This window comes from Nelumbo nucifera, chromosome 2 (assembly GCF_055504915.1).
Source record: "Nelumbo nucifera cultivar China Antique chromosome 2, China Antique-T2T, whole genome shotgun sequence".
Lineage (NCBI taxonomy): Eukaryota > Viridiplantae > Streptophyta > Magnoliopsida > Proteales > Nelumbonaceae > Nelumbo > Nelumbo nucifera.
This window is the reverse complement of record NC_142650.1, coordinates 62682008-62709107: the sequence shown is the minus strand read 5'-3', so window position 1 is coordinate 62709107 and position 27100 is coordinate 62682008. Positions and strand designations below refer to the sequence as shown.

At 35.1% G+C, this 27100-nt stretch overlaps 2 protein-coding genes across 4 annotated transcripts; one reads left to right on the top strand and one right to left on the bottom strand.

Moving 5' to 3' along the window:
• Nucleotides 1–13472: 13472 nt before the first annotated feature.
• On the top strand, nucleotides 13473–15768 carry LOC104607750 (Pentatricopeptide repeat (PPR-like) superfamily protein). Its single transcript, XM_010273444.3, has one exon. The coding sequence runs from the start codon at nucleotides 13720–13722 to the stop codon at nucleotides 15535–15537; it is 1818 nt and encodes a 605-aa protein (XP_010271746.1). The 5' UTR covers nucleotides 13473–13719; the 3' UTR covers nucleotides 15538–15768.
• Nucleotides 15769–23930: 8162 nt separating this feature from the next.
• LOC104607700 (protein LITTLE ZIPPER 4) lies at nucleotides 23931–26117 on the bottom strand. Of its 3 annotated transcripts, none has more exons than XM_010273393.3 (2): nucleotides 25531–26117; nucleotides 23931–24418 (listed from the first exon to the last, which is right to left on the bottom strand). In XM_010273393.3, the coding sequence occupies exon 2, from the start codon at nucleotides 24401–24403 to the stop codon at nucleotides 24173–24175; it is 231 nt and encodes a 76-aa protein (XP_010271695.1). In that variant the 5' UTR covers nucleotides 24404–24418; nucleotides 25531–26117; the 3' UTR covers nucleotides 23931–24172. The 3 variants fall into 3 exon arrangements, with proteins under 3 accessions (XP_010271695.1, XP_010271697.1, XP_010271696.1); XM_010273395.3 differs by lacking the exon at nucleotides 25531–26117 and adding an exon at nucleotides 25256–25500; XM_010273394.3 differs by lacking the exon at nucleotides 25531–26117 and adding an exon at nucleotides 24696–25209.
• Between the last annotated feature and the right edge of the window lie 983 nt (nucleotides 26118–27100).

Here is a 27100-nt window from a genome sequence, read left to right as displayed (position 1 = left end):
AGGAAAATAGATATTTCCTTTAGTTTGACTATTCACGGATCATTATTAGAAAATCCTATCCCTTCCGGATTCTCTCTGTATGTGACCCTATTATACTAACGTGGCGTGGGCGACATCATCGTTTAGCGGGTGTACTTTTATTAAACCCGTATACGTAATTTAAAGGGCACGTGTAACCGGCATTTATTCCCGATTTACTGTAATTCTGCAGTTCTGTAATGGTGTCAGGTTCATCGCAACTTTGCACATGTTTGGGGTTAATCGCAAACCCATGCATGTCTTAGCTTACTCGCAGATTCACGCTAGCCGAAGTTTATCGCGACCTAACCCGATTATGAGTTCTACAATGAACTCATCGCAAACATGTGATAGGTTATGGATTTATCGCAGGCATCCACGTAGCATTGGTTTGACACCCTCTATACTTTGATGGTCTTAGTGACCACTATGTACCTACACCCCTCATATTTTATAATTGGACCTGTGAAATCGTTTTAAGGAACAAAACTAACAGTTCGGTAGTTTACTTTTAAGAGTTTAAGAATTGGACATAGGAAGTTTTTTTAAGGAAAAAAACTAATAGTTTAGTGGTATGCTTTTAAGAGTTTAAGAACTGGACATGGGGAATTGTTTAAAGAACAAACTTAGAAAATCTTTTTTATGAACAAAACTAACATTTTGGTAATTTGATTTTAAGAGTTACCAACTTCCATTAAAAATTTTACTACAAAATTTCCATCTTACCCTTCTATAAAAATGCACATTCTCATTAGCTAGAACACACCCTAGTATCCATGGGTTTAATTTCAATTAATAGATCATTCATATCTCTTGAATCTAAATTTTTCTTACAAAACACCTCTTTAGAAGTTCTACCTATCCCTAGACATTTAGGAAAATATCTAAAGCCCTCATCACAACCCTAGAATCAATCATATCCTTATATTTGAATACCTAATATTCTTTTACTGTAGGATCATCTTTATCCAACTTGCACTCTTCAAAACCCTAGGTTAGAAAACCCTAACTGCTAACTCTTTAAAAACTCTTTAAAAACCCTGTAGTAGGGACCAATCCACACCACACCATAGTCCACAACTGTTTTGAACTGTGGATAGATCGTGTGTACTTGACTAGTCCACACCCACGGTGGCATTCTATAGGTGTGGTGTGGACCAATCCACACCACACTTTTTGATTCCATGTATCTCATAAACATTTTATGGGAGATCTACACAGTCGATCATAAATGTCTAATTTTTGCATTTTATATGGTAAATAAATTGAAAAAAAGACATTAATATGTAGACAACAATTATATTTTTAAATATTATTTTATTGTTAAATATATTAAAAAACTAATATTTAAATAACATAAAAAGAGTTGAGAAGGAGTATCGTCGAACTTATGCTACAATTAACATTAAAAATTATTATTTTATTGATAAAATATTAAAAATTAAAAATTTAAGAATTATTAAAAGATTAAATAAAATGAGAGTAATTGGACCAATGTAATGCAGGTAGGTTACACTGAAACCTTCTCACAAACTATCCACACCCTAGTGTAGACCATCCACGAGAAAAAATACTATGGACGATAAATTGGGGTGTGGTCTGTCCCTGTCCACGCTATTTTGTTGACGAAGACTGTCCACACATAGCAAAACACCATATCTTATCGTGGAAATGAACAAAATGGTCTCATCTACAATATATACACGTTACCAAACGCAACCTTAGGCTTCTTATTCTTTTAGGCAATTAATGAAGAAAACGAGAGTGAGGACCTCAAGAAACCTTATCTAGGCAATTAATGAGGGGAGAAGGGATCGAGCTTAGATAAGAGGGCATCTAGGTTTATCGAAAATAAGCAAAAAGATTAATAGTGGGCGAGGCCTGATAAATCCTTTAAGGAACAAAATTAACATTTTAGTCGTTTAATTTTAAGAGTTTAAGAAATAGACTTAAAAATCCTTTTTAGGAACAAAATTAATATTTTGTAATATGCTTTTAAGAGTTTAAGAACCAGAATTGGAAAATCCTTTTATATAATAAAATTAACAATTTAATAATCTACCTTTAAGAGTTTAAGAAATAAACCTAAGAAATCATTTTAATGAACAAAACTAACAATTTGGTAGTGTGCTTTTAAGATTTTAAAAACCGGACTTGATGTAGATACATAGTGGTCATTCAGACCATCAAAGCACAGAGGGTGGAGAATTAATACAACACGGATGCCTGCGATGAGTCTATACCTCATCGTACATATAAAAGTTCATAACTCATCGCACGATTGCGACAGACTTGCACCCAAAATGGGTTGTGGTGAAATTCGGCCCATGTAAACCTGTAATGAACTTTAGATATGTACAGGTTTACAATAAGTTTTAGAAATGCACAGACTTGTGATAAGCTTTGGACGCACGTGGTCCTGCGATGAACTTCGCATATTTGTGGATCTGCGATAAGCTTTTAAATTATTATAAAACAACAAATGTAGAACCACTACAGACCAAGAGTAAATGCTAGAAACACGAGCACACATAATGGGACGCCCCGTGGACTTGGAAAAGGTGAGCAATACAAATAACGATGTTACCCACGCCACGTCAGTATAAAAAGGTTACGAAAAGAAGTAATATACGTAGAGAATCCTTAAGGGAAATGAAACCCTGTCTATGAAGGATCCCGCTGGACACGTGACGAAGCCCTAATAATTCTCCCTTAATAACCAACATAGAGATAAAGATCCCATTTCCTAATAAAAATGGGCTCTTTTATATCCTTCTTCTTATAGCTTTGGATTTCTCTCTATAAAAGGGGAGAGCAAATCTTCCTTAAGGGGGTAACAAGATAGAACTTTGACATAGAGTTTCTTAGAGGGGAGTCTTTCTCATCTCTTCTCTCTTCTTCTCTCTTCCCCACAACCTCTCTTTTCTCCGTCGCTTTTTCCAGACTTTTGGAGACTCGACCACCCACTAATGAGAACGCAACCTTATCAACACCTGGGAAGTCCATTTAAGGATCAAAACTAATAGTTTGATAAATTACTCTTAAGCATTTAAGAACCAAATAGGGAAAATTCTTTTAAGAAACAAAAACAACAATTTGGTAGTTTGTTTTTAAGATTTTAAGAACTAGACTTGAAAAATCATTTTTAGGAACAAAATGAACATTTTGATGGTTTGATTTCAATTTGCACAATCTCATTGTCCAAAAGACACCCTAACATCTTAGGGTTTAATTTCAATCATTAGATCATTCATATCATATTTTCTTTGAATATGGAATCTCATTGAAAAACACTTCATCAAAATTTTTGCCAATCTCTAAACCCTTTGAAAATATCCAAAGCTCTCAACATAACCCAATAGGCAATCATAGTCTTAGATTTGATCCCCCCCCCCCCCCCCCCCCCCCCCGCTCATGTTCCATATTAGGATCGTCTTTATCTAATTTGTCCCCAAAACCCTAGACTAGCAAACATTAGTTGTTTCCAAACTTTTGGTCAAAACTATTTAAAATTTAAATTTTAAATTTAGGCTCCTTACTCTCATAATGAGGGAAATAAGAGTGAAGACTTCAAGGAGTTTTGTATAGGCAATTAATAAGTGACGTATTGAACCTAAACAGGAGGGAATCTAAGTTCATCCAAAAGAAGGAGAAAAAAAAATACCCTAAGAACCCCTCATCCATTCGATTGGAACAAAAAAAAAATATTTTCTTTGAATTTGGTGGTTTGGTTTTAAGAACTCTTAGGAATAAAACATTGGACCAAAAAAAATATCTTCTTTGAATTTGGTGGTTTGGTTTTAAGAACTCTTAGGAATAAAACCTTGGACCTGAGAAATCCTTTTATGAAACAAAAATAACAATTTGGTAGTATGATTTTAAAAGTTCAAGAATCAAATTTGGGAAATCCTTTTATGGAACAAAAGTAATAGTTTAGTGGTTTACTTTTGAGAGTTTGCAAAGGAGGTTTGGAAAATCCTTTTAAGGAAGAAACTTAACAGTGTGGTACTTTGTTTTTAAAAATTTAAGAACCAAACCTAGGAATTTTTTTTTATGAAACAAGAAAACATTTTGGTAGTCTACATTTAAGAGGGTGTTTGATATTGTGTTTTTATCATGGATGAAACCATTTTGGTCTCGTCCATGATAATTAGTGGTGTTCGGTTCATTAGAAACGGGTAATTCATTGCCAAGGACCATCCCAAATCAATTTCTCGCTAATGCTTATTTTTGTGAATGGGAACCATCCACTAGTAGCCGAAAAGGAGCATGTGATAACATATCACATGTCTTAGTATTTGTTGTTTTTTTACCACTAATAGACCCTTGTGCGATGCACGGGAAAAAAGATGTTAGGGCTTATTGGGCTTAAAACTTATTGCTCTATGGGGTTACAAAACATGGGGGGTAAGGATGTTAAATTTTCTCCATCCCCAAAGAGTACCCAACCTCCGCGACCAAGTGGGGATAAGGAGTAAAGTCCACACCCCGCCTTGAACACGATTATATATATTAAATATGTGTATATATTATATTAAATATATAATATTATTCATGTTATTTGTATTATATTTCAAAATATATTTAAAATATTATTTGAATTTGAAAATTTCCTTTATTTAAGATAAATACCTTTCTGAAAAGAAACTTTTAATTAAAACATTTGGGAATTTAAGTCCCCGATGGGGAACCTGTCTCTATTGGGGACCGAAGATGCAGGCTAAATTTTTTTATCGATGGGGATTGAGATCAAAGATGGGGAGCAATTTAAAATTCGGGGTCAAGAGGGGGAGTATGATTGTCACCCCGAACCCGCCCAATGCCACTCCGACCTAGGGGGTCATCCCCCAAACCCTAATTCCCTCCAGACCCATAAATATAATTCCAATAATTATGGTAATTATAAATTTAGTATCCAATACTTATGGAAATAATTAAAATATTCTAATTGTTTATTTTAATAATTAGAAGTTGTGTAATTTGCCTTTCACTAAATTAAATTACCAAAATCACTAATTACTACTCAAAAATTATATTAAGTATCAAAATTACTGAAAATATAAAAAGTAAATTTATATTTATTGAAATTCATTTTTTGCTAAAAAATTTAATTATTATTTGATAATATCATTAAATATTAATAAATTGACCAAAATTACAAAAAATATCAATAATTATTTATTGCTAAACATTATTAATAATATCAAAATAAATGAAATTGAAAAAAAAAATAAACTTATGCTTATTGAAACGAATTATCTAATGAAAAATTTTCAATTATTAAATTTGTATTTTTAATATTTTAATTAATTATTAATTTTTTAGTAATTATTGATTTCAATAATTTATTTTCAAAAATTTTTAAAGTTAAATTACCATAACCAGTAATTTTCAGAAAATAATTTTTTGTAATTAAATTTTTCAATTTACCAAAACTACAAAAAATTATAGTTTAAGTGTTGATATTTATTAAATAATATTCAGTAATATCAGTAATTATTAAAAATGTAAAAAATATTTGACAAATTAATTTGACTACCCAAATTTATTTAACTAATTAATTTAACAATGCTTTTGGATTTAGATGGTTTGTTATGCATGTAATTAGATTAAGAGGTGTTTTAAGAGCAATTTTTGGTGGGAGAGATAGTTTAAGAGAAATTTCAGGAGGGGGTTGGCTAAGTGATTGGGAACATGAGAGAGAGAGAGAGTTAGAGTGATACTTTAGTGAAGAAGAGAAGGTTGCAACGTGGTTACATGGAAGGGTTGGGAAGGGGTAAGGGAGAAAAGAGAGTGTTAAGGAGAAATGAGAGAAGGAGGAACGGGAGAAGGAGAGGGTTGTTGACATAGCCTATGTTGTTATATAATATAGTATAGATTACACCCTTAAGGCTATGTTTCTTCTCACTTTATAGTTAACAAAGTAGAGATCCACTAATGAAAAATGGAACCTATAATTTGATAATATACCTTTTAATTTTTTAGCAAAAGTTCTACTATTTTTATTAAAGTTTTAAATAATTCAATAAAGTTTATTGAATTATTTTAATTTTTTAATAAAAAATAGTTTTGTTATTTTAAATTATTTTCTCACTTGTTTTTTGTTAAAATATTTTTTTGTTGGATAATATGAATTTATCGATGATGTTTCCAAATTAATTTAGGTTATTGTGTATAATTACTTATTTATAATCGATTGTGTAGCTATTCAACAAATTATATGTAAGATGTATGGAATAAAGAAGTGTGGTATGGACTAATCCACACATTTAGTCAACATAGTTCAAAAAAACTATGGACTGAGATGTGGTGTGGATTGGTTCCTACCACAGTAGTGTGGATCAGTCCACACCCACAAATTTTTCGTCCACAGAATAGAACACCTTAAAGAGTTTAAGAACTAGACCTTGTAAATTATTTTGAGGAAGAAAACTACAATTTTTGTAGTCTACTTTAAAGAGTTTAAGAAGAATTAGACAAAGAAAATGCTTTTATGGTACAAAAAAAAAGAATGGTTTGGTAGTTTGCTTTTAAGAGTTTTAAAAGTGAGGCGTAGGAAATTCTTTTAGGCTAAGTTTGATTGCGATGTAAATGCGAATCAACGTAAAACTCCACTATCGGTTTGCATTACACACATTTGTTTCTAGTGTAAAAGTGGACCAATGTAAAGTTCCACATCCTTTCCACTTTTTCAGGTGTTTGTTTCTAATATAAAGTTTACCTCAAAAATCGATATAACCCATTTTTTTATCAATGTACATTTACATCAATTCTCAATAAAAAAATCCCCCAATAACCCATTTAAAATTTAAACCAATGGAGTAACTTTTACATCGAGGATTTTTCCACTGCAATCAAAACGTAGTTTTAAGGAACAAAACTAACAATGTAATGGTTTGTTCTTAAGAGTTTAAGAATCAAACCTGTGAAATCATTTTAAGGAATAAAAGTAATAGTTTGGTAATCTACTTTTGAGAATTTAATAACCAGTCCTAGGAAATCCTTTTATTTAGCAAAACTAATAATTTGGTAATTTACTTTTAAAAGTTTAAGAATTAGACCTGGGAAATCCTTTTAAAAAACAAAACTAATAGTTTGGTAATATGCTTTTAAGATTTTAAGAAGGAAGCCGTTGATATCCTTTTAAGGAACAAAACTGACAATTTGGTAGTAGACCTGTAAAATCCATTTAAGGAACAAAAATAATAATTTGGTAATTTGCTTTTCTAGAATTGAATAACCAAAGTTGGAAAATCCTTTCTAAGACAAAACTAACATTTTGGAAGTCTGATTTTAAGAGTTCGCAACCCCCACGATAGATTTCGTTGCAAATTTCCATCTTACTCCTCCATAAAAAAGACTCCAATTCGTATAATCTTGTTAACCAAAACACACCTTAACATCTTGGGGGTTTAATTTCAATCATTAGATCCTTCATGTCATACTTCCCTAAAATCTAGACTCTCATTACAAAACAACCCCTCAAATTTTCTACCCATCCTTAGAGCCTTTTAAAAATATCCAAAGCCCATAACACAATCTTACAGACAATCCTAGGCTTAGATTTGATCATCTACTCTTCCTCCACCCTAGGATTGTTTTTATCTAACTTGTACTCTCCAAAACCCTTGGCTAGCAAACCCTACCTACCACTCTTTAAAACCCTTCAAAATTTTGGTCAAACCTATTTGAATTTCAAAATTAAATTTTAGATTTAGGTTCCTTACTCTCTTTGGCGATTAATGAGGGAGACAAAAGTGAGAACTTCAAGTAGCCTTGTCTAGACAATTAATGAGGAGAAATGGGATTGAACCTAAATATGAGGGTGTTTAGGTTTGTCCTAAACAAGGATAAAAAAAAAGAAAAACAAAAAGAAAACCTAAGAATGCCTCATCCATTCAATTAGAATAAAAGCTTCTCGAATTTAATAGTCTTGTTTTAAGAGTCCAAGAACTATATTTAAAAATGCTTTTGAAGAACAAAATTAACAGTTTAATAATAAGCTTTTAAGAGTTTAAGAATCAGATTTGAAAAATCATTTTAAAGAACAAAACTAATAGTTTGGTAGCATTCTTTCAAGAATTTAAGAATCAAAACAAAAAAATCCTTTTAAAAAGAAATTAATAGTTTAGTTGAATACTCTTAAGTGTTTAAGATCCATACCTAAGAAATTCATTTACAAGAAAAAATTAACAATTCGGTAGGCAACTTTTAAGTGTTTAAGAACTAGACCTAGGAAATCCTTTAGATGAACAAAACTAACAGTTTGATAGTTAGCTTTTAAGAGTTAAAAATCAGACTTCAAAAATACTTTTATGGAACAAAATAATAGTTTGGTAGTTTGCTTTTAAGAGTTTAAGAAATAGACTTGGGAAATCCTTTTATGGAACAAAATAACAGTTTAATAGTTTACTTTTAAGAGTTTAAAAATGAGCCCTAGAAAATTCTTTTAAGGAAGAAAATTAACAATGTTATAGTCTACTTTTAATAATTTCAAAACTAGACCTGAGAAATGCTTTTGAAGAGCAAAACTAATAGTTTGGTAGACTGTTTTTAATAGTTTAAGAACCAGACCTAAGAAATCCTTTTATGGAATAAAACTAACAGTTTAGTAGTTTGCTTTTAAGATTTAAGAATCAAAGTTGGAAGATTCTTTTTAAGGAATAAAACTAACAATTTGTTAGTTCTTTTTAAGGAACAAAACTAAATAGTTTGGAATGAAAATGAGATGACATACCTAAAAAAAATAAGATATGAATTCCTCTCTATTAGGAGAACTATAAATGCTAGTGTATCTGTCTCTCAAATTTTGAATTTAATGCTGAATATTTTGCAATAAGATTGCAAATCTTATACAAGATAATAAAATGGATAGAATTGAGCTGTTAAAAAAAAACTTTTCATTTAATAAACAAATCTTCATTTAAAAAATAAAAAGAGAAAAAACTAATAAACCAATCCTAATTGGCTAATTTCATAATATCACGTGTGAAAATTGATTGGTAGTATCTATCACACTTCATAGTCATTTAAATAAAAAGAAGAAAATCAAGCCATGATCCCACATTCTTAGATTACATGATTGCACTAAGAGGTTTGAGAATCAAAACATAACTTTACCTCTTCTCTTTGTTAGTTGAAAGTTGTAGGGTCAAAGAGATTTCCAATCTGTGGGGGCACACTTCACCTATTAACAAAGAGACTAAAGATGTTTTTTTATATACTTATAACAAAGGGGTAGAAGATTAGAAGGTGATAACAATTTTCTCCATTTTCTTTACTACACTAATGATGGGAGGTACGCAAATTAGGTATTTTTTCTATAGGACAACAAAAGTGTTAATTTTCTATGAAAGTTCTACTTCGCAACACAAAGCCCTAAATGGGTTTAGACTAGATTTCTTTCACAGGACAAGGTTGTAGGGTAGGGGATGGACACAAGGAAGAGAAAAAAAGTCACATGAGGAATCTCCCTTAGGATGGGGAGTCCAAACTTGTCTATCTGGTTTAGAGATATCCAAGAAAACAAAATCAATGATTTATAGAAATGAGATTACCCTAACAAGCTCATGATCTATTAAATCTCTCTTTAGGCCCATGTTCCAATTCACCCTAATTAACAAGGAAAATACAATCTGGTGGACAAGTTTTGTTTTGGACAAAGAAAGAGTGTACAAAGAATAGAAGAAATCTTTAAAGGTAGAGTAGCCTATCCAAAGGTCTTCTCAAAAGATAACTTTATATTTAGAGCAAACATCATACCTGATAAAGTTTAGAAATTGAAGAAGCACTCTACACATGGACTTCTAAGGGAAGGCCAAAGTTGTCGCAGATACCCGAACATCCCAACCATTGCCTGCACTTCTATGAATACTATTAATAACCTCTTGCTAAAGTCTCCTCTTCTCCAACAATAATTTGACAAAGACAAATTCTTCTTCCCTAAATTACCTATCCCTAAACCCCCTTACTCTTTGCTTTTACACACTAATTCCTATTTAATTAAGTGATCCTCCCTTTACCAAGTTTTCATAAAAAATCCCTCATTAACTTTTCTATTTTTTCACTTCCCCTTGTGGCATTTTAAAGACTAACAAATAATAAATTGTCAAGTTTGCTAAAGTGGATTTTATTAAGGTAATTCTACCCCCAAAGGATATGTAATTCTTCTTCTAAGCTATCAATCTCTTAAAACAATTCTCTACTATTGGATTCCACAACTTGCTTTTCCTTAAATTATCTTCTAGAGGCATACCTAAATATCTCATAGGCTAACAAGTAGTAGGAAAACCTAGGGCCTCCGCTCTATGATAGTCAATTTCTCCTACTTAAGATTTATCCTAGCCACACAACTCTTTTCAAAATAATTGATCTTTAGTTTAAAAATGTATTTAAACAATTCAATAACCCTTTTTAACTACCTTGCTTCTTTGGGATCCCCACCCTTAAAATCTAATTATATTATGTACAAACTGCAAGTTACTAGTGCATTATTCCTGCCCATCTTCCTTTCTCTAAACAAGTTCATATTATCTGCCCTCATGAGAAACTTACTGAATACATCTACAATTAAATTAAAGAGGAAAGGGGAAAAATGACCCCCTTATCTTAATCCCCGAGTAGTTGGAAAAATGTCTCTCACCACACTGTTTACTAAAAACGAATAACAACATGTTTTCAAACATCTTTCAATCCATTCGCACCATCATTCCCTAAAATCATAACATTTCAAGATATCCGAAAGAAAACTCAATCCACCATATCATAAGTTTTTTCTAGATCTAATTTACACACAAAGGCTTTACTCTTCCTTCCCTTAAAATTTTCCATACACTCATTAGCTATCAAAACTCGGTTAGTAATTTTTTGGGTATTAAGGATAGGAAAGTATAATTTACTTTTAGGGTAACGAAATGTTCATCACCAGATCCTTCAAAGATTGCTAATAGATCAAACTTGATTATCTCTTAACAATCTTCATAAAATGCCATTATACTAGCACTTTTGATTTATCCATTGAAAAACATCATTCCTAATCTCTCCCAAATCAAAATCCCTTTCCAACAATCTTACCATTTCAAGATCTAGCCTTGGCCAATCTAACCCTTCCACATTTCAATATCCACCCTTTTGTAAATTTCTTTAAAATGGTCCACAAAATACTTTGCAATTACCTCTTGGTTAGTCAAGGTTTCCCCATTAACTTCCATTTTGTTCACAAAATTCTTTCTTCTCCTTTGTTCACAAAATTCACTACTCTTCACATTAGTTCAAACCCATATTTCTTTTACCTCTTGCACTAAATTGAATATCACCTTCTACATCAGATCTCAACCTTTCCACCTCTGTCATCATGTTCTTCCTTGAATTCCCCATTGGCCATTTCTTAGCATACACATTAAGGTTCTTGACTTCCTTCAACTTCCAACCTAACTATTCAGCAACTTCACTTATGGGTTCCCTTTTTCCTTCCTTTTCCTTCTCTACACCCTCCCTCCCAGCCTCTACCCCAATTAGGCCTTTCCAACTCTATAGAATTACTAGTGTTCTCTTCAACATAACCTTCATTGACCCTAAGTCCTTTAAAAAAAATCACACACCAAGTTCTAGATCCATTCCCCTTGCCCTTCACAATCAATCTCCTTTGTACTTCTCTCTTCATTTTTTTTATGTTCACCTTCACTTCTAACCCAACTATAGGTCATGGTTGGTTCTCTGTAGGATTTGCAAGCACAGGGAGATTATTAGTAGCCTTAACCAAAATGACACACATAGCTGGAAAGTTAGGTTCTAATCAGTTGTTGGGAATAGGGACTTTTGAATTGAAACATACCCAAAAGATCTCTTCCGGCTGGATTTGAGGGTCCAATAGGGTTCTCAAGGAAACATGGTTGACTTTGACCACTAAAGAATTCTTTCCCTAGGGTACCCTCACACTCCTTGGAAGAATAATTGAAACCACAACTAGGACACCCTGTGGTTGTTGAGTCTCTAGGTTCATTCCTATCTTCACAAGCACATGTTTTGTCACATAAGTAATCTCTTCTTCCCTACGAAGCTTCAATCTAGCTTTAGATCTAGTAAGCACAATCATGCTTTCATCCCTTCCCCTCTCGTCTTCCTCCAAAAGGAGTAGTTTCGTATTGAAGCTCTCTAGTTCTTAGGATTCCTTACAATTTTTCAAACAAACGTTGCCAATACTAGATGCCTCTAAGTCATCAAATTCATTTTCCGCATTGTTGAACTCTCCCCTAACTAAATAATCCCCTTCTTCTTTTGTTAAAGTTCTCTTGCTCCTAGGAATTTTGCACTCTTGCTTCTAAATTTGAATTTAAATTCAATCCTATTAAGGGTGATCCAAATTCGATTCGTTTATAATTGGATCAAATATGGATCTATCCCTATCCAATTCGATAAAATTCGATATAAATATATATGCTCATATATACTTAAAATTGTATTATATGTATGACTGAAGTTGGTCTCAATGTTGTATTTTCACTAAATTTTTATAGTTCAAGTTTTATGCAAGTAATTTTCAATTCATAATATATAATATTTTGATCATTTTTTGTCTACTTTATTTATACTATTTAATATTCAATTATAATCTGACTTCAATTCGAATCCGCTATATAAATAGATCAAATTTAGATATGCCTATGTTCGATCCCTTTGTAGCCCTCTACCCCTAGAGTAGACCTGATTATAGGCCAGGCTTTGCCTCTACATTAATAGAATATACTCAATCCTAAGCCCTAGCTCAGCTTGACCATCGGGCCTAGGTCTTGAGCTCGAACTCGGCCCTCATATAAAGTCCAAAGCTTGGGCTCGAGCTCGAGCCCAACTAGAAACTATTTTATTTTTTCTTTTTTTTATTCAATTAAAAACTATTTTATTTATTTCAAAAGACCTTAAAACCTAAAAAAAAATGAAAGATCTCACTATTAGTTAAAAAGAGAAGTATAAAGAAAATTATATATATATATATATAATACATCATCAAGTCGAATTCGGACTCGGTTGAGCTTTTTCGAAAAATCCCAAACCCGACACAAAAAAGTTGGGCCCGATATTTTAGATCCAAGCTCAAACCCATGGGCCTAAAATCCTGTCCAAGTCCTACTTTATTCGGGTTGAGCTTGGCCGGCCCATCGGGTTACCCGACCCATGATCAGATCTACCTAGAGCCCTAATTAGATTCACTTGCACAGGTGGTGCATCAAAATTAATACCCCCATTATCTCCAGGATGATCAGATTCCTTAGATGGTAGATGTGGATGAGTGGATCCTGATCCTATTACCGTAACATACGTGACAAACTATGGGCCCATTAAGTCCTGGGGCTGGGGGCGTGCTGCCAGGATGCTTTTCAACCGTTGGAGGATTCCAATCTTGCGTTAAATGGCAACAAGTCAACAGTCACCCGACACTGGATCTGCTCCTAACATAGGACGCCTCACACCGACTTCACACGCACATCCTCCCATGGATTGGGAGCATCTATGTACGGGGATGCTCCTAATGCACGATGGATGTGCCTGTGAGGCGCCCATTTGTGAGTGAACCCAATCACGCTGGCCCGTACCTTCTCTGGTAATGAACGAGTGAACCCAACAACAACGACGAACACGATGAATATGATGTAAATGAAGACGATATAGTGATACACAAGCCCATGAAAGCCAGATTTGCTTAGCATGAACAGGGCTCCACGATCTCTGGAGTGGGCCCTTCTTAATCTCATTGATAGATGTAACTGTCTAAAATCGTTCAACCAAATTCATTCACAACTAGTCACCTCTGGCATCATCCAAGATGGAAACGTCCTAGTACTCGGCAAGAGCATTGCATTCTTTGCAAGTTATGCTGATTTCGAGTATGCCTGCGAGTTCCTGAATCAAATTCACTACCACCGGAGCTCTTTCGCTTTTAATTCATTGGTGTCAGCTTATGCCGTAAGCAATAAGCCACAGGCGGCAATTCTGGTGTATAGAAAGATTGTACGAAATGGGTTTTTGCCTGATATGTATACTTTCCCCGTGGTTCTGAAATCCTGCTCCAAGGTTTTGGGGATTGTTGAGGGTAAGCAGGTTCATGGGGTCGTTGCTAAGATGGGTTTTCTAAGTGATCTATACGTCCAGAATTCGCTTCTGCATTTCTATGGACTTTGTGGTGAATACCATTGTGCGAGCAAATTGTTTGATGGAATGCCCGTTAGAGATGTTGTCTCCTGGACTGCTTTGATTTCTGGGTATGTGAGGACAGGGCTTTGTGGTGATGCACTGGCTTTGTTTTCGAGGATGGATGTGAAGCCGAACATGGCGACTCTAGTTAGTGTTTTTGTTGCTTGTGGGCAGCTGGGTGATCTGGGTATGGGTATGGCAATCCATGGGTTGATTGTCAGAGGTGAATTTGAAATGCCTTTGGTAGTTGGAAATGCTCTTCTGGATATGTATGCAAAGTGTGGTCGTCTGGGGGATGCAAAGAAAGTATTTGAGGAGATTCCTGAAAGAGATATTTTTTCTTGGACAAGTCTGATAAGCGGATTAGTCCAATGGCAGTGCCCCAAGGAGGCATTGGAGGTCTTTCGTGCAATGCAAATGTCAGGTGTCGAACCTGATAAGGTTACCATATCTAGTGTGCTCACTGCCTGTGCAGGTCTAGGAGCATTGGATTTTGGAAAATGGGTCCATGAGTACAATGAACGTAAGGGCATTGAATGTGATACTCATGTTGGAACTGCGATGATTGACATGTATGCAAAGTGTGGGTGTATGGATATGGCATTGCACATCTTTCATAAGATGCAGCATAGAAATGTCTCTACATGGAATGCATTGCTGGGTGGCTTAGCCATGCATGGTCATGGCAAGGAGGTGCTCAAATATTTTGAGCAAATGGTTCGTATCAAAGTGAGGCCTAATGAAGTGACATTTCTAGCCATTCTTACTGCCTGTTGTCATTCTGGCTTAGTTGATGAAGGCCGCAAATTCTTTTATCAAATGATTGGTGGGGACTACAACATCGCACCAAGGATAGAACACTATGGATGTATGGTTGATTTGCTTGGTCGAGCAGGACTCTTGAATGAAGCGCAGGAACTCATCAGGACTATGCCAATGCCACCTGATGTACTCATATGGGGAGCTCTCCTTAGTGGTTGCAAGGCCCATGGAGAAATTGAGCTTTCCCAAAAGATCTTAAACAACCTACTTGATCTTGAATCCAAAGATAGTGGTGTCTACGTTCTTCTCTCCAACATATATGCAACAAATGATAGATGGAAACATGTAACTGGAATAAGGAAACTGATGGAGGAGAAAGGTATTAGAAAGGCCCCTGGCTCAAGTATCATAGAGGTAGATGGTAAGAGTCATGAATTTTTAGTTGGAGACAGTGACCACCCTCAGAAAGAGGCAATTCATCTTGTATTAAACATGCTAGCAAAGCATATCTTGAAGGACAGGCTTTGGAGTTCAAACTCTGATGTTTTACAGCAAGACTATTTCGTTTAGATGGACTAAAAGGTCTTAACTGTGGTTGAAATTTTCTGTCTCATGTTTTATCCTCACAAGTCATGTTTATATCTTTTGCTCTTAGCTTAGAAATCTAACCTAAAATTATATATTAAAGCAACATGGATATAGCATTGTTTCTTGATTTAGTGGCGAAAAAAGATGTAAATGAAAATGAATATTAAGAACTCAGAGGTAGTAGTGACGATATGGAGAAGATGATCATGTCCCAATATCCAATAGTGCCTTAAGCAGATTTTGTTCATTATAGGAGACAAGCAAGCAGTTGTCATTGGGTATAGAACCCTCTTTTTTAATAAGTTTTTTATTATTTATATGGGTAATTAGGCAGTGAATGCGTGTTTCGCTATTGTGTTTGTTGTTCAGTGTGATTTTTCCCCATAACTATAGCAAATCTTGTGAACGGTAAACCTTAAAATTTCATATAGTCTGGCTGATTAAGGTAGCTCATTGTAGATTTTGCTGTTTTTTTTTCCATTTTTTGTTGTTTTGGTAATTGTTCTCTTACTAGGGGTGAAATCTCTTCACCAGCATCTGTAATCTGTTATCTTTTATTTTACCGAAAATTTGTCCTTATCAAAAAAAAAAATTGGGCAAAGTTCGCCTTCTGGAAGATGTTCTGTTTTGGATCCAGGTTGTTTGTTGTTCCTTGGCATCATCTAACATAAATATTAGAACACATTTAAATTTAAAGTTGCAGAGCAAATAAAGTATAGCTGGACCAGCTTTGGAGTGAAAAATACTCCTTTTATTTTAAGAGAGTTATATCATTTTTTCTTTACTATGTATTGGGTTCATGCAAATGCCAACGAAAAGATAATAGAAGAGGTTAAATAGAATATAATAAAGAAAAAATGGGAAACTGGCACAAGTTAACCTTGAAGATCAACTCTAAACTACAGAGATGGCATCTGCTGTTCAAAGGAATCTATATTTTAAAGTTGGTATCTTTTAAACAAAAGAAAAGAAAATATTTTCTTTTATTGAATTTAATGAACATTTGCTGGTTTTATTTTCTATTTTTGCACTGCATGCTCATGTAAAATATTTGGCAACACATGAGCAGTTGTGAATCTGGAACCTCTGTGGTTTCTGTAGAAGCGATCTGTTCAGAATCTGGTGGGAGGTGTTTCAGTGATAGGATCCTCCTCGAACTGATTCATATTCCCATAGTAATAATGGTTGCTCAGTCTTTGCCAACATGAAATTATTGGCAGGAAGCAATGAGGATGATATACTAATAATTTTGTCGTCTCAACTAAATTGAACTCTTTCACCTTCCATTACCAAATTGTAGAGATGGCAATTTCACCCGTTCCCATGGGGCCCCACCCTGCCCCGCCCCAATCGGGGCAGGTTTTTTGGCCATTGATTGGGGTTTGGGGACAGTATTTGGCCACCCTGCCCCGACTATATTATAAAACATAATATATATAATTATTAATATATTATATTACATAATATAAAATAGTTCTAGGTAGGTTTCAAAAAAATAAAAAATAAATTAACAAGTATACAAGTAAGAATGACCAAGGTGGGGCGGGGCAATCCCCGTGGGGACGGGGATGGGGTTAGGATTTTTAGTCCTGTTGAGGTTCGGGGTAGGGAATTTGAATTCGAGGTCAGGTAAAGGGCAGGCAAAATCTGGACCTGCCTAGCACCATTGCCATTCCTACAAATTGCAAAGTTTAAGACCCTAGCATGGACTTGTTTGGACTTGCCTCAAGCGGCTTGGTACTTATGTAGATCATAGAATTAGAAATGAAAGATATTTAACATCACCTATTCGAAGTAATGCAATTAGGAAAGAAATAAAGAAACTGAAAGTTTGGCATTATTGAATTGTTGAGTGCTCGAATTTGTCTAATTTTACTTTTGCATTTTCACTTTGAATGTGTTTTATATATTATGTTTATGTATTTTAATTTGAGCTAATAGGCTTTCTGACATTTAGTTTAAAATTAAAGTTTGCACTTTTTATATTCTTATTTATTTTGTTCTTTTTCATTTTATTTTTACAAATTTTGCATCATACTTCAAAAAGGCATGTGTCTCCCCTTGTGCCTAGTGTTTTTAAACCACTGATTGTAATTGATGAATTCTTATTTTTTTTTCTTCCTTTTCTTGTTAATTAGGGAACATGCTTTTATTTGAGGAGGAAGTTCTTTATGAAACATGCCAACATCTTTTTATCTTACATGCGTGGAGTAATTAAGGATAATTTGATTGACATCTTGGAAGGAGTAGAAGAAACTATTTGTTTCTTCAAATAGGCACTACAACATAATATTTAATTATTACTTTAGATATACCTATATCACTGCATATCGGGACATTCAAGGTAAAATCCTTGACAGAGTGTATTGCATTAAGAAATTCTTGTTTATTCTATAACCTGATTGTAATGACAAGGTTTCTTAATCCCATACTATGCAAATATAGTACTAGAGAATTGCAAAGCTAATGCAAATGGTGATGGATTACAATCTTTTCAACCCTCTACCTTTGGTTCAGCTAATGCAAAAAGACAACTAGTAGGTGTTAGATTTCATTTGCTAAATGGGAATGATGAGTGGGGCTTAAAGTCCGATAGGGCACTGTTTCTTACACAGATTTTGTCTTTCTTGGTTGGGTACCTGATACCTGTTCAAGGGTGCCGTTGGGTACTTCAATTTTTAGTGTAAATTTCATCTCCAATACTATATCCAGATGTGTCCTTGTCATATCTGGATAATACACATGCCAGAATGAATTGAAAAAACTGAGATCCCAAATTCAAAGAATAACGGAGAATTAACAACTTCATGAATTTTCAAAGAATAACTGAGATCCCAATTTCATCTATTTTTGTCTTCTTTCCTACAAGTTTCCTACAATTTCATCTATTTTTGTCTTCTTTCCTACAAGTTTCCTAGAGGATTTAGACCACTGAGGCTTTTAATTGCTCACCTTTTCTTTTGGATGAGGCCAGGTGTGGATCCACAGCACAGTCCACCGAACATTGGCATCATTTTGGTTGTCTCCACTCCATTTGTGAAATTGTGAAATGGGGTATGATGGTTATCTTCATTTGGATGATAGCTTTCTTATACATGTGGATGCCCAAACACCCAACTAAAATAGGCAACACTACTCTCTGCAAGAAAGTACCAAATAGGACAATGAAATCCATCTGGTAGAATTACATTAATCAAGTGTAGAGCATTTTCACCGGAGTCATTGGAGAACTTGAGAACTCTAGTAAGAGGTGGACTCCTAGTTTGTACAGTTTTGGGATGCCTCTTTTCTTGTCCATCTTTATGTCATTATACAGTTCTTTATGCTCTCTTATTACTTCAATTACTATTTATTGTTGATGGTCAAAAAGATAAAGATATAAGTAGAATTTGGGAAACATCCAAATGCTAAATTTCCTTATTGATGGCATTCCCTTTACTAGAATTTTCGTACAAGGAATTGATAGCCATAGAGTTGCTAATTTAAGAATCCTGTGCTGCCACTTAAACGGCATAGTTTAGAAACTTGTAGAAATTGGTGACAACCAATTGGCACCCTACACAGCGCGCCCCACAGCATATCTGAATCGTGTATTAGAAATATCTCTCAATAATATGTTTCCATTGAGTTTACATCTCTGCCCCACAACGCCCCACAGCACATCCCCACCATGTATTGGGAATATCTTCCAGTGATAGTACTAGTCCCAATGATGTCATCATCGGGAGATGTTTCCAATACACGACGGAGATGTACTGTGGGGTGGAGATGTGATCTCGTTTCCAATGCACCCAAGCATGTGCACGTGGGGCACCTGTGGGAGATGCCAATGCGATCTCCAACCAATTCCTCTTTCATCTAAATTTCCATAGATCTATAATATAGTCTAACTTTTATTTCCAGGGATGGTTTCATGTCTTTGGCCATGTTTGGTTTGAAGGAAAATGCAAGGAAAGGAAGGGAAACATAAGGAAAGGTGTACAAGGTTTGTAAGGGTTTTCCTACCTTTCCCTTCCTTTCCCTATTTTTTTTTCTTCAAACTAAACACAACCTTGGGATTGAGAAACAAAGTTGGAAATACTGAGCTAATACCTATTAGTAGGTATAGTGTCCAATACATTAGGCTAGCTGCATATATATTTGCTTGATCAATGCAGGAAGTTTCCATTGCGAGAATCTACATAATAACCTCTCAAGAAAAGAGTAAAAGATATGTTTTCCTTTCTCAAACCCATCCTAAGCCATGCTTGGGAGTGCTTAAGTTAAATATAAGTGCTTATAAACACTTATTTGCATTTGGCACCCAACTTTTTCAAGTGATTATTTTTTAAAATAAACACTTGTTTTGTATTGGGTGTTTGGTAGTCTTTTTCTCTAATAAGCGCTTAAATAAGCATTTGTGACTATTTTATCTTTCATTTTCTTTCAAATTTTCAAAATATATCCTTTGAAAGAACTTTTATTAAATTACTTTTATAAAAATACTTTATTGAAAGCACTTTTACAAAAGCACTTTTATGAAAGTGCTTTCATAAAAATACTTCTAGAAAATTCAACTAGGGATAATTTAATAAGTGGTATTTTAAAATTCAACTAAGGATAATTTTGAAATAAAAAAAGTTGAATAAGTGCTTATTGTATAAGCACTTAAAAAAGCTGAAAATTTGGGCTTAAAAAATAAGTCCTTATTTTTAAAATAAGCATTTATTTCAGGCTTATTTCCCAAATACCAATAAGTGCTTAATGACATAAATAAGCACTTATTTTTAAGCACTCCCAAACATGGTCCTAGTCCACTTAGTAAAATTGAAGGAGGTGAAACCAGTTACAATGGTTGACACATTGAGATTGTTAAATGTTAACTGATTGAGATTTGGGCTTGAGCTCAATTAACGGAGCAAGGTTTAGTTGAACACTTTAGCTATTTAATAGGCTGTGGAACCAACGATGAGGTTCCACGCCAGTAATAAAGTCATTGGGCCATTGTAAAAGATGTGGGTCCTATGTATTTAATACTGGCATGAAACCTTATCATTGATTCCACAGCACGTGGAACAGCTAAAGCGCTCAGATTCCAATTAATGATACTTCAACTCTAAAAGCTGTAGCACAAGAAGAAATCTTGGATTCGTTTAAGCTTCCAAGTTAGTAGCATGTAAAATCCTTGACCTCATTCTAATATTAGTAAATCAAGATAAAACGACCAAATGAATCGATCTTAAGCTTTGATTATTCTCAGTGCTTATCTGTCTCAGTAGGAATACCGACTAAATCTTAAGCTCTAGTGGTATGGTCCATACAACTTTGAGCTCAGACTGTTTTATGAAAGTTAAGGAATCATTTATGTTCATCCCGCGCTAGTAATGAAAATTGTGTTGTGGTTGCTATTGCGAAAGATTATTTGGGCAAGATTCTGGACTAAAAGGATACTCGTTAGGAATTTCATGTATCAACGCAGCGGAAGCTTGGGCGGCTTGAGAAACTCACAATTTGGCATCAAAATTTACAGATTCTCCAAGGGGATTCGAAGTTCGTCATTTCTTGTCTCAAAGGTCAGATTCTCTCTCCATGGACCCTAAGAAATATTGTAGAAGATTGCTTGCAGCTGAAAGAAAAACATGAGAAAGGATTTGGGTATAGACACGTGCTTCAGGAAACTAACAAAGCAGCAGATTGACTTGGGAACAAATCTCACTCTTCTTTCGATGGTTATGTTTCCCTTAACCTTTGCAATCTCTCTTGGACTTTAGATTATATTTGTTTGAATGGCTTGTGGAGAGATGCTACCCCCGTCTTGTATAACAAATGGGCCCATCCAAGCCAGTTGCTTTTGGATTGAGCTTGAGCCCATAATATCTTGACCCTCTTGGGCTTGGCAGTTTTGTGCTTTTTTTCTCTTTTTCATTTCATTTTCTGATCAAAATCTTCATATTGCGCTAGTGGGGATGCTTGGAACCGTAATAATTCGCAAGCTTGTTCATTTCGATGTGGGAATTTATAGTGAGAAACGATAGGGAAAAGGATCAACAGTTGACCCCATGCTTCAGGTGTTGGTATCCGTACCGTAGATTGTGGCATTGCTCAGATTTCAATGCACAAGTACCCCCTTTTGTCTTACTCTTTGAAGACTGTCTCTACATGTTTTCCACTGGTAGTCTTAAGCCCGAGTCATAACTCTTAATAGACAGCTCTTCTGTACATGTGGGCAGTTGGACAGGTGATCCACTGTTCAACGGTATGATGAAACCATCTAAAATATTCTATTCGTTCCTTGGACAAGGAAAGAAAAAAGGGGAGAAAAAGGTTAAAACACAACTGTTGAGATGGTTGCATACATAATCTCAAGCCACAATTTATCCCATGCGTCAGTCAAGATTTCTTTTTCTGTCAACAGAAACTTAGGGTTCATTTGGTTCACATCTGGAATTAGAATCGAAAACTTTTAAAATCGGAATTAGAATCGTTTATTTCAGACAGGAATGAGAATGAAAATTAGAATCAGTAAGAATGAGATTTCATTTTCAAGAAAGGAGCAGGGAATGGCCATTCCTTCAAATGGGGGAATGTCATTCCAACAAGAATGGGAATGGGATTCCGGTTCCATTGAAATCGGAATAACCCATTCCGATTCCAATTCCAGACCCCTATTCCCACAAACCAAATGGGGCCTTACATAATTGAGAAACATTTCTAACCCTAACCCTAATAATAATAATAATAATAATAATAATAATAATAATAATAAAACACTTAAAAGATGTTTGATGGTAGAGAAAGCCTCTTTTACCTTATTTTTCCTTATGAGTGGTGGAGGGAAATTAAAATGAGAAATTTTTTGTCTTACAGACTCCACGGTCATTGGCCAATGATACTCTTTGAAGATCTTTATGGGTTTGAACTTGGGTTACAAATAGGTCTGCAAGTCAACCCTAACCCTAATCCAATTCCAAAATTCTGGGGTTAGGTTAGGATCGGGTTGGCTGGACTTCTCTATTTTCTTTAGTCAAATTTACTTATTTTTTAGATTGGGTTTATGTTAATTTAATATTAGCATTTATGTGTTAAAGAACAGTATCATCTTTCAGAAAACTTCTTAACATATAAATACATACATGTTTACATAGATAAATATGTATACACAAGTATACTTGTAACTAAAAAAATACATAAACATATACAATTATGTATACATAAGTAGATAAATATGTATACATAAACTAAAACTTCTTAACCCAAAATACATAAACATATAAGCATATACAAACATGCATGAATAATGAATCTGCATATACACAAGTATTTAATTACATGCATAAATACATCAGATTCATACTTTTCAACCCTAACCCGAAATTCAACCCAACCCTAATTTTTTGGAGTTGGGTTTAGATTCGCTAGTCCAAATTGCAGCCATAGTCAAAAAGCAGTTTATGGGTTTTCAAGATGATCAGAAGCTCAAATTTGGAAGCTTATTGAGACAATTATGAATTCTAAACATTTCCCTCATATGGAGACAGAGAATATAATCATATATTTTAACTCTTGTCAACTTCTTCCCTGGTCTATACTAGTGGCTTCATCATTGAAGACAAGTTATAAGACCCGGAAGTCATCAGGACAATTCTTCCAAAATTTACCCTATTCCTTGAGGAACCATGCATGTAAACCTAAGGGCCAATCAGTCATTTTAATGAAAATTTGAATTGAGTTGGTTTTGGGATATCGTACGGGGCACTTAATAGTCATAGGGACTCTCTTTCCGCCAGCCTTTTCTTCTTTCCTTTCCTTTGACTTGTTTGAGCTTAAGTTCTAAATATGTTAGATTTGAAATGATGTTTGTCAGATTGATTTTGATGATGGTCGGAGCTGAGTTTGAAACCACGTCATATCCTGATGCCCTTATTATGGTGATGAGTGATTGAGTTCTTTGTTTTTCAAACTAAGATGACCTCCATTGACTCCTCTGAATATGTGATGTTACCTCTGATTAGATCTTCCCATCATTCCTTCCTGTGGACACGATCTCCATAGAAAAACCTATGTTGGATCCCATGCTTCAAAGAAAAAATTGAGAAAAAAGGACTATTTGAGGGGCTGCAGATCACTGTAGTCGGTTTTGTCTTCATTTCAAAATATTTTGTAGCCAATATGTTCCAAATTTCCTATTGATACCAAGTGAATGGTTTGGATTCAATGATTCCAATGTCAGGAACCATGTAACCATCATTCATTTTCCTTAATTCCCTATAGAAATTCGACTGTTATATATGGAGATGTTGCCCTTGTTTTAACCACTTAATCAATCTTAAACGTGTAGTGTAATTAGAAGATAAAAGTAAAAGAGAGAAGATAATAAAATCTGATAACAGAAACTTCAATTTAAGACCATATAAAAATATTATATTCCTTTTGCCTCTCTGGTACAGCTTTATATGTCTGCATTTCATCAGCTCAACACCAGAATTCAGAAAGAAGACATAATTAGAAGGAGACGGGTAGGTAATAAGTAGTACTCTGGTGGAGCAAAAGATACTAGAAACTGGATCTACTATTCCTTTTTGACTCCTATGTCGCAACACAAAAAAGGGGTCAGAATGACAGCATCCACCAGAGACTATCAGGGTTTGCTGGGATTAGTTGTATTCAGACTGGAGGTGGAACTGAGGTTGAGGTCTGGGATAAGGCTTGGGCTGGGTTTGGCGTTTGCATTGGCCAGCTTCTGCTTCTTCAGCTCAGATAACAGAGCCTGATTCTCCTGGTTGAGAAGCTGAGCTTTCCTTCTTAGCCTCTCATTCTCTTGGATTATGTAGCAGTTCTGCAGGTATAGCCTTGAGTTGATCCTTTCCATGACTATGCAAAGTGTCTGTAACCAAAACAGTAAACAGAGAATAGTATATAAGAGAGTATCTTTTACATTGTTATTACAGGGAAAAAACAGAGAAAACTACTGTTACACTAGCTCTTGAAGAAATAAACTGATTTTATAAGTACACTACAGAATCCAAACAAACTTTAATAGAGAAGGCCCTCTGCTTATTCTTTTAAGAGAGGAAGATGAATAAATCCAATTTAAACCCAAACAAACTATGACCAAGTACTTGAAGAATTGAAATGTTTCAATTGCAAAATAGATAACCAACCAAATAACAGAAATGCACAGTCTCAGTTACAGTACACCCCAATAGGCTTCCACGAAAGAAGAATATATGGTAAGGGGTAAAAACAGAGTTGGAAAGAAGTTGGTGTAGCAAATGAAACAGAGTTGCCTGAAAACAGAGAGTTAGAATAAAAGAGGTGACACTCCTCCAGACTTGCACTGATTTTAAAGCACACTTCTCCCTTTACGGTGAAGTAAAGAATAAAGTTTGTAAGAAAACAGGGTGTAAGCTCAAAACCAAGCTAAGCCTCTGCAAACATAAGTATATTGCAATTCTTGCCTCAGAGATAGAAAAGCTGGATGTTCTAGGTTAAAAGGACTTAACCAACGTAAAAAAGAAAAGGAAAGAAAAAAGAAAGGAAGCCCAATTGGGTGGAAAAATATTCCAAGCTTCCAACATTATACTTGTCGTTCTAAGATCTTCCATTGCCATACCTAGAAAAAGGAAAGCAAAGCGGGCCTATGCACAACAAAGAAACAATAGAAAACTAACCAAGAAAAGAAACCCCAGACTCAATTCAATTCACTCAAACAGAAACTCACGTATGGAGATCACACTTAAAGCTTTCTTTCAAAACGATATCTCCACGATAACATAAAAAGGTGAAGGCGTGCAATTGGTTGTGGAGTGTGGAGAAACATAGAAGAAAAACAGGAACCCAAAATAACAAAATCCTTTCATAGCACTACAGAAGTAACCTTGATGCAAAAAGAAAGAAAAAAGCAAGAAGAGAGAGGAAACTAGAAGGCAGGATAGAGAGAGAGAGAGAGAGAGAGAGAGGGGTGGGGTCCTTCTTTAGCTTTTGAGAAAAGATCACCTTTTTGGGATGGTTAGAACTTAGAAGATGAGACCTTGATCGTGGAATGCTGTGTGTAGTAGAATTAGTAGAAAAAGAGAAGGAAAGAGAAAGGAAGAGTTGTGAGTGATGAATTGTATGGGATGAGGAATTGGAAAGAATATATAGAGGAAGGGAGTAGTGGGGGAGGAGACATTGCCCCGTTCATCTGCCACCATCAATCATGCATGTCAAGGCACGGAAGGCGGCCGGAAGGGGCGAAGATTTAATGTTGTATGATGATGGCTGTGGCTGGTTGGCCTAAATGGCCGCTGGCTTTGCGCCTTTGTGAGGACTGGACTGAGAGGACTCTTTCTCTCTCTCTCTCTGTGGAGAAGGTGGATGGATGGGTGCCGTCATGTGATGATGGTGGCTGCAGTGGGGGCATTCTCGTCATTCCATGGGGTATTCTTGGAATTTTCTATGCAGGGTTTGGTTTTACTAAATGATGGTGGGCTCGGCCGTCCCAAGATTCGCAATGATGGTTGGATTGGCTCGAACCGACGCACCCCATCATCACCTCCACCCCATCATTGATGCTCTTTTGTTTTTTTTACTGCTATTTGCTTCAACTTATTAATCTGTTCCTCTTCCCCTCCCCCCCCCCCCTCTCTCTCTATCATTTTTTACACCCTTTTTCTTCATTTATCTATTTTCCCGGCTAATGCATTCTAGCTTGTCCTTAGTAGGTATTGGACGCTTTTGCCCATATGACAGTTTGAAAAGAATACAACTATTTATACTCCTTCTAAACTGAGCTTATGGGATTATGGGTTTGATGGATTGAGGGTATAATTGACAATTTTCTTGACACCCTCTTGTTTTATACATCATTTTATTCTTTCCTTAATAGTTAATAACCCTTTTTGACAATTATATATACTTCTTTTTGATAATTATATTTGTAGTTTTTGCCAAATACGGTTGATGCACTATATTTTGCCCATATGGATATTGATAAGTTGGGGCTGGTGATAAATTTGGTAATTTGATTGACGTGTGCGCCGTGTGGTGGTGAGCCTCGTTAGTTGGGCCTCGAATTCTTGTATTAGAGGAGCTGCTAATGGGGTTAATGCATGCGTAGAAAAGGACTGTTTTGCCCCCACGATTTCCAATGTTGCACCATCTATTATGGTTCTTTTGTTTTTACGCTTTATAATAATAATGCTTTGAGTAAGTTACGTTTTCCTATTTTGAGGGTGTAATGGATATTATTGCTTTTCCAAGTTGGCCTGCCTCATGGGTTGTGAATGGTTAATGTGAACATCATGTCTGTTGAGTGTTGGTTGTGTTTTCTTTAAAATCTTTGACGGTTTTTTGCTTACGTGGATGAGTGCCATAGGGGTAAAAGGGTCAATAAATCAAGCCTCGTGAACCTCGTTTCTTGAGTCCGAATCTCATCTTGTTGGCTAATTGGATTGGGTCCATGGTGAATGGTCGAACCACTCAATTCAAGAGCCGGTTACCTATTCCTTTCCATTTAACACCTGACTCGATACATTGAATTAATTAGTCAATTGCTGATCCATTTAAATATTTATAATGTCACGGG

Bases quoted from the DNA above. Each gene is read 5' to 3' on its own strand.
- LOC104607750 (XM_010273444.3), top strand. From the start codon at position 13,720: ATGAACAGGGCTCCACGATCTCTGGAGTGGGCCCTTCTTAATCTCATT.
- LOC104607700 (XM_010273393.3), bottom strand. From the start codon at position 24,403: ATGGAAAGGATCAACTCAAGGCTATACCTGCAGAACTGCTACATAATC.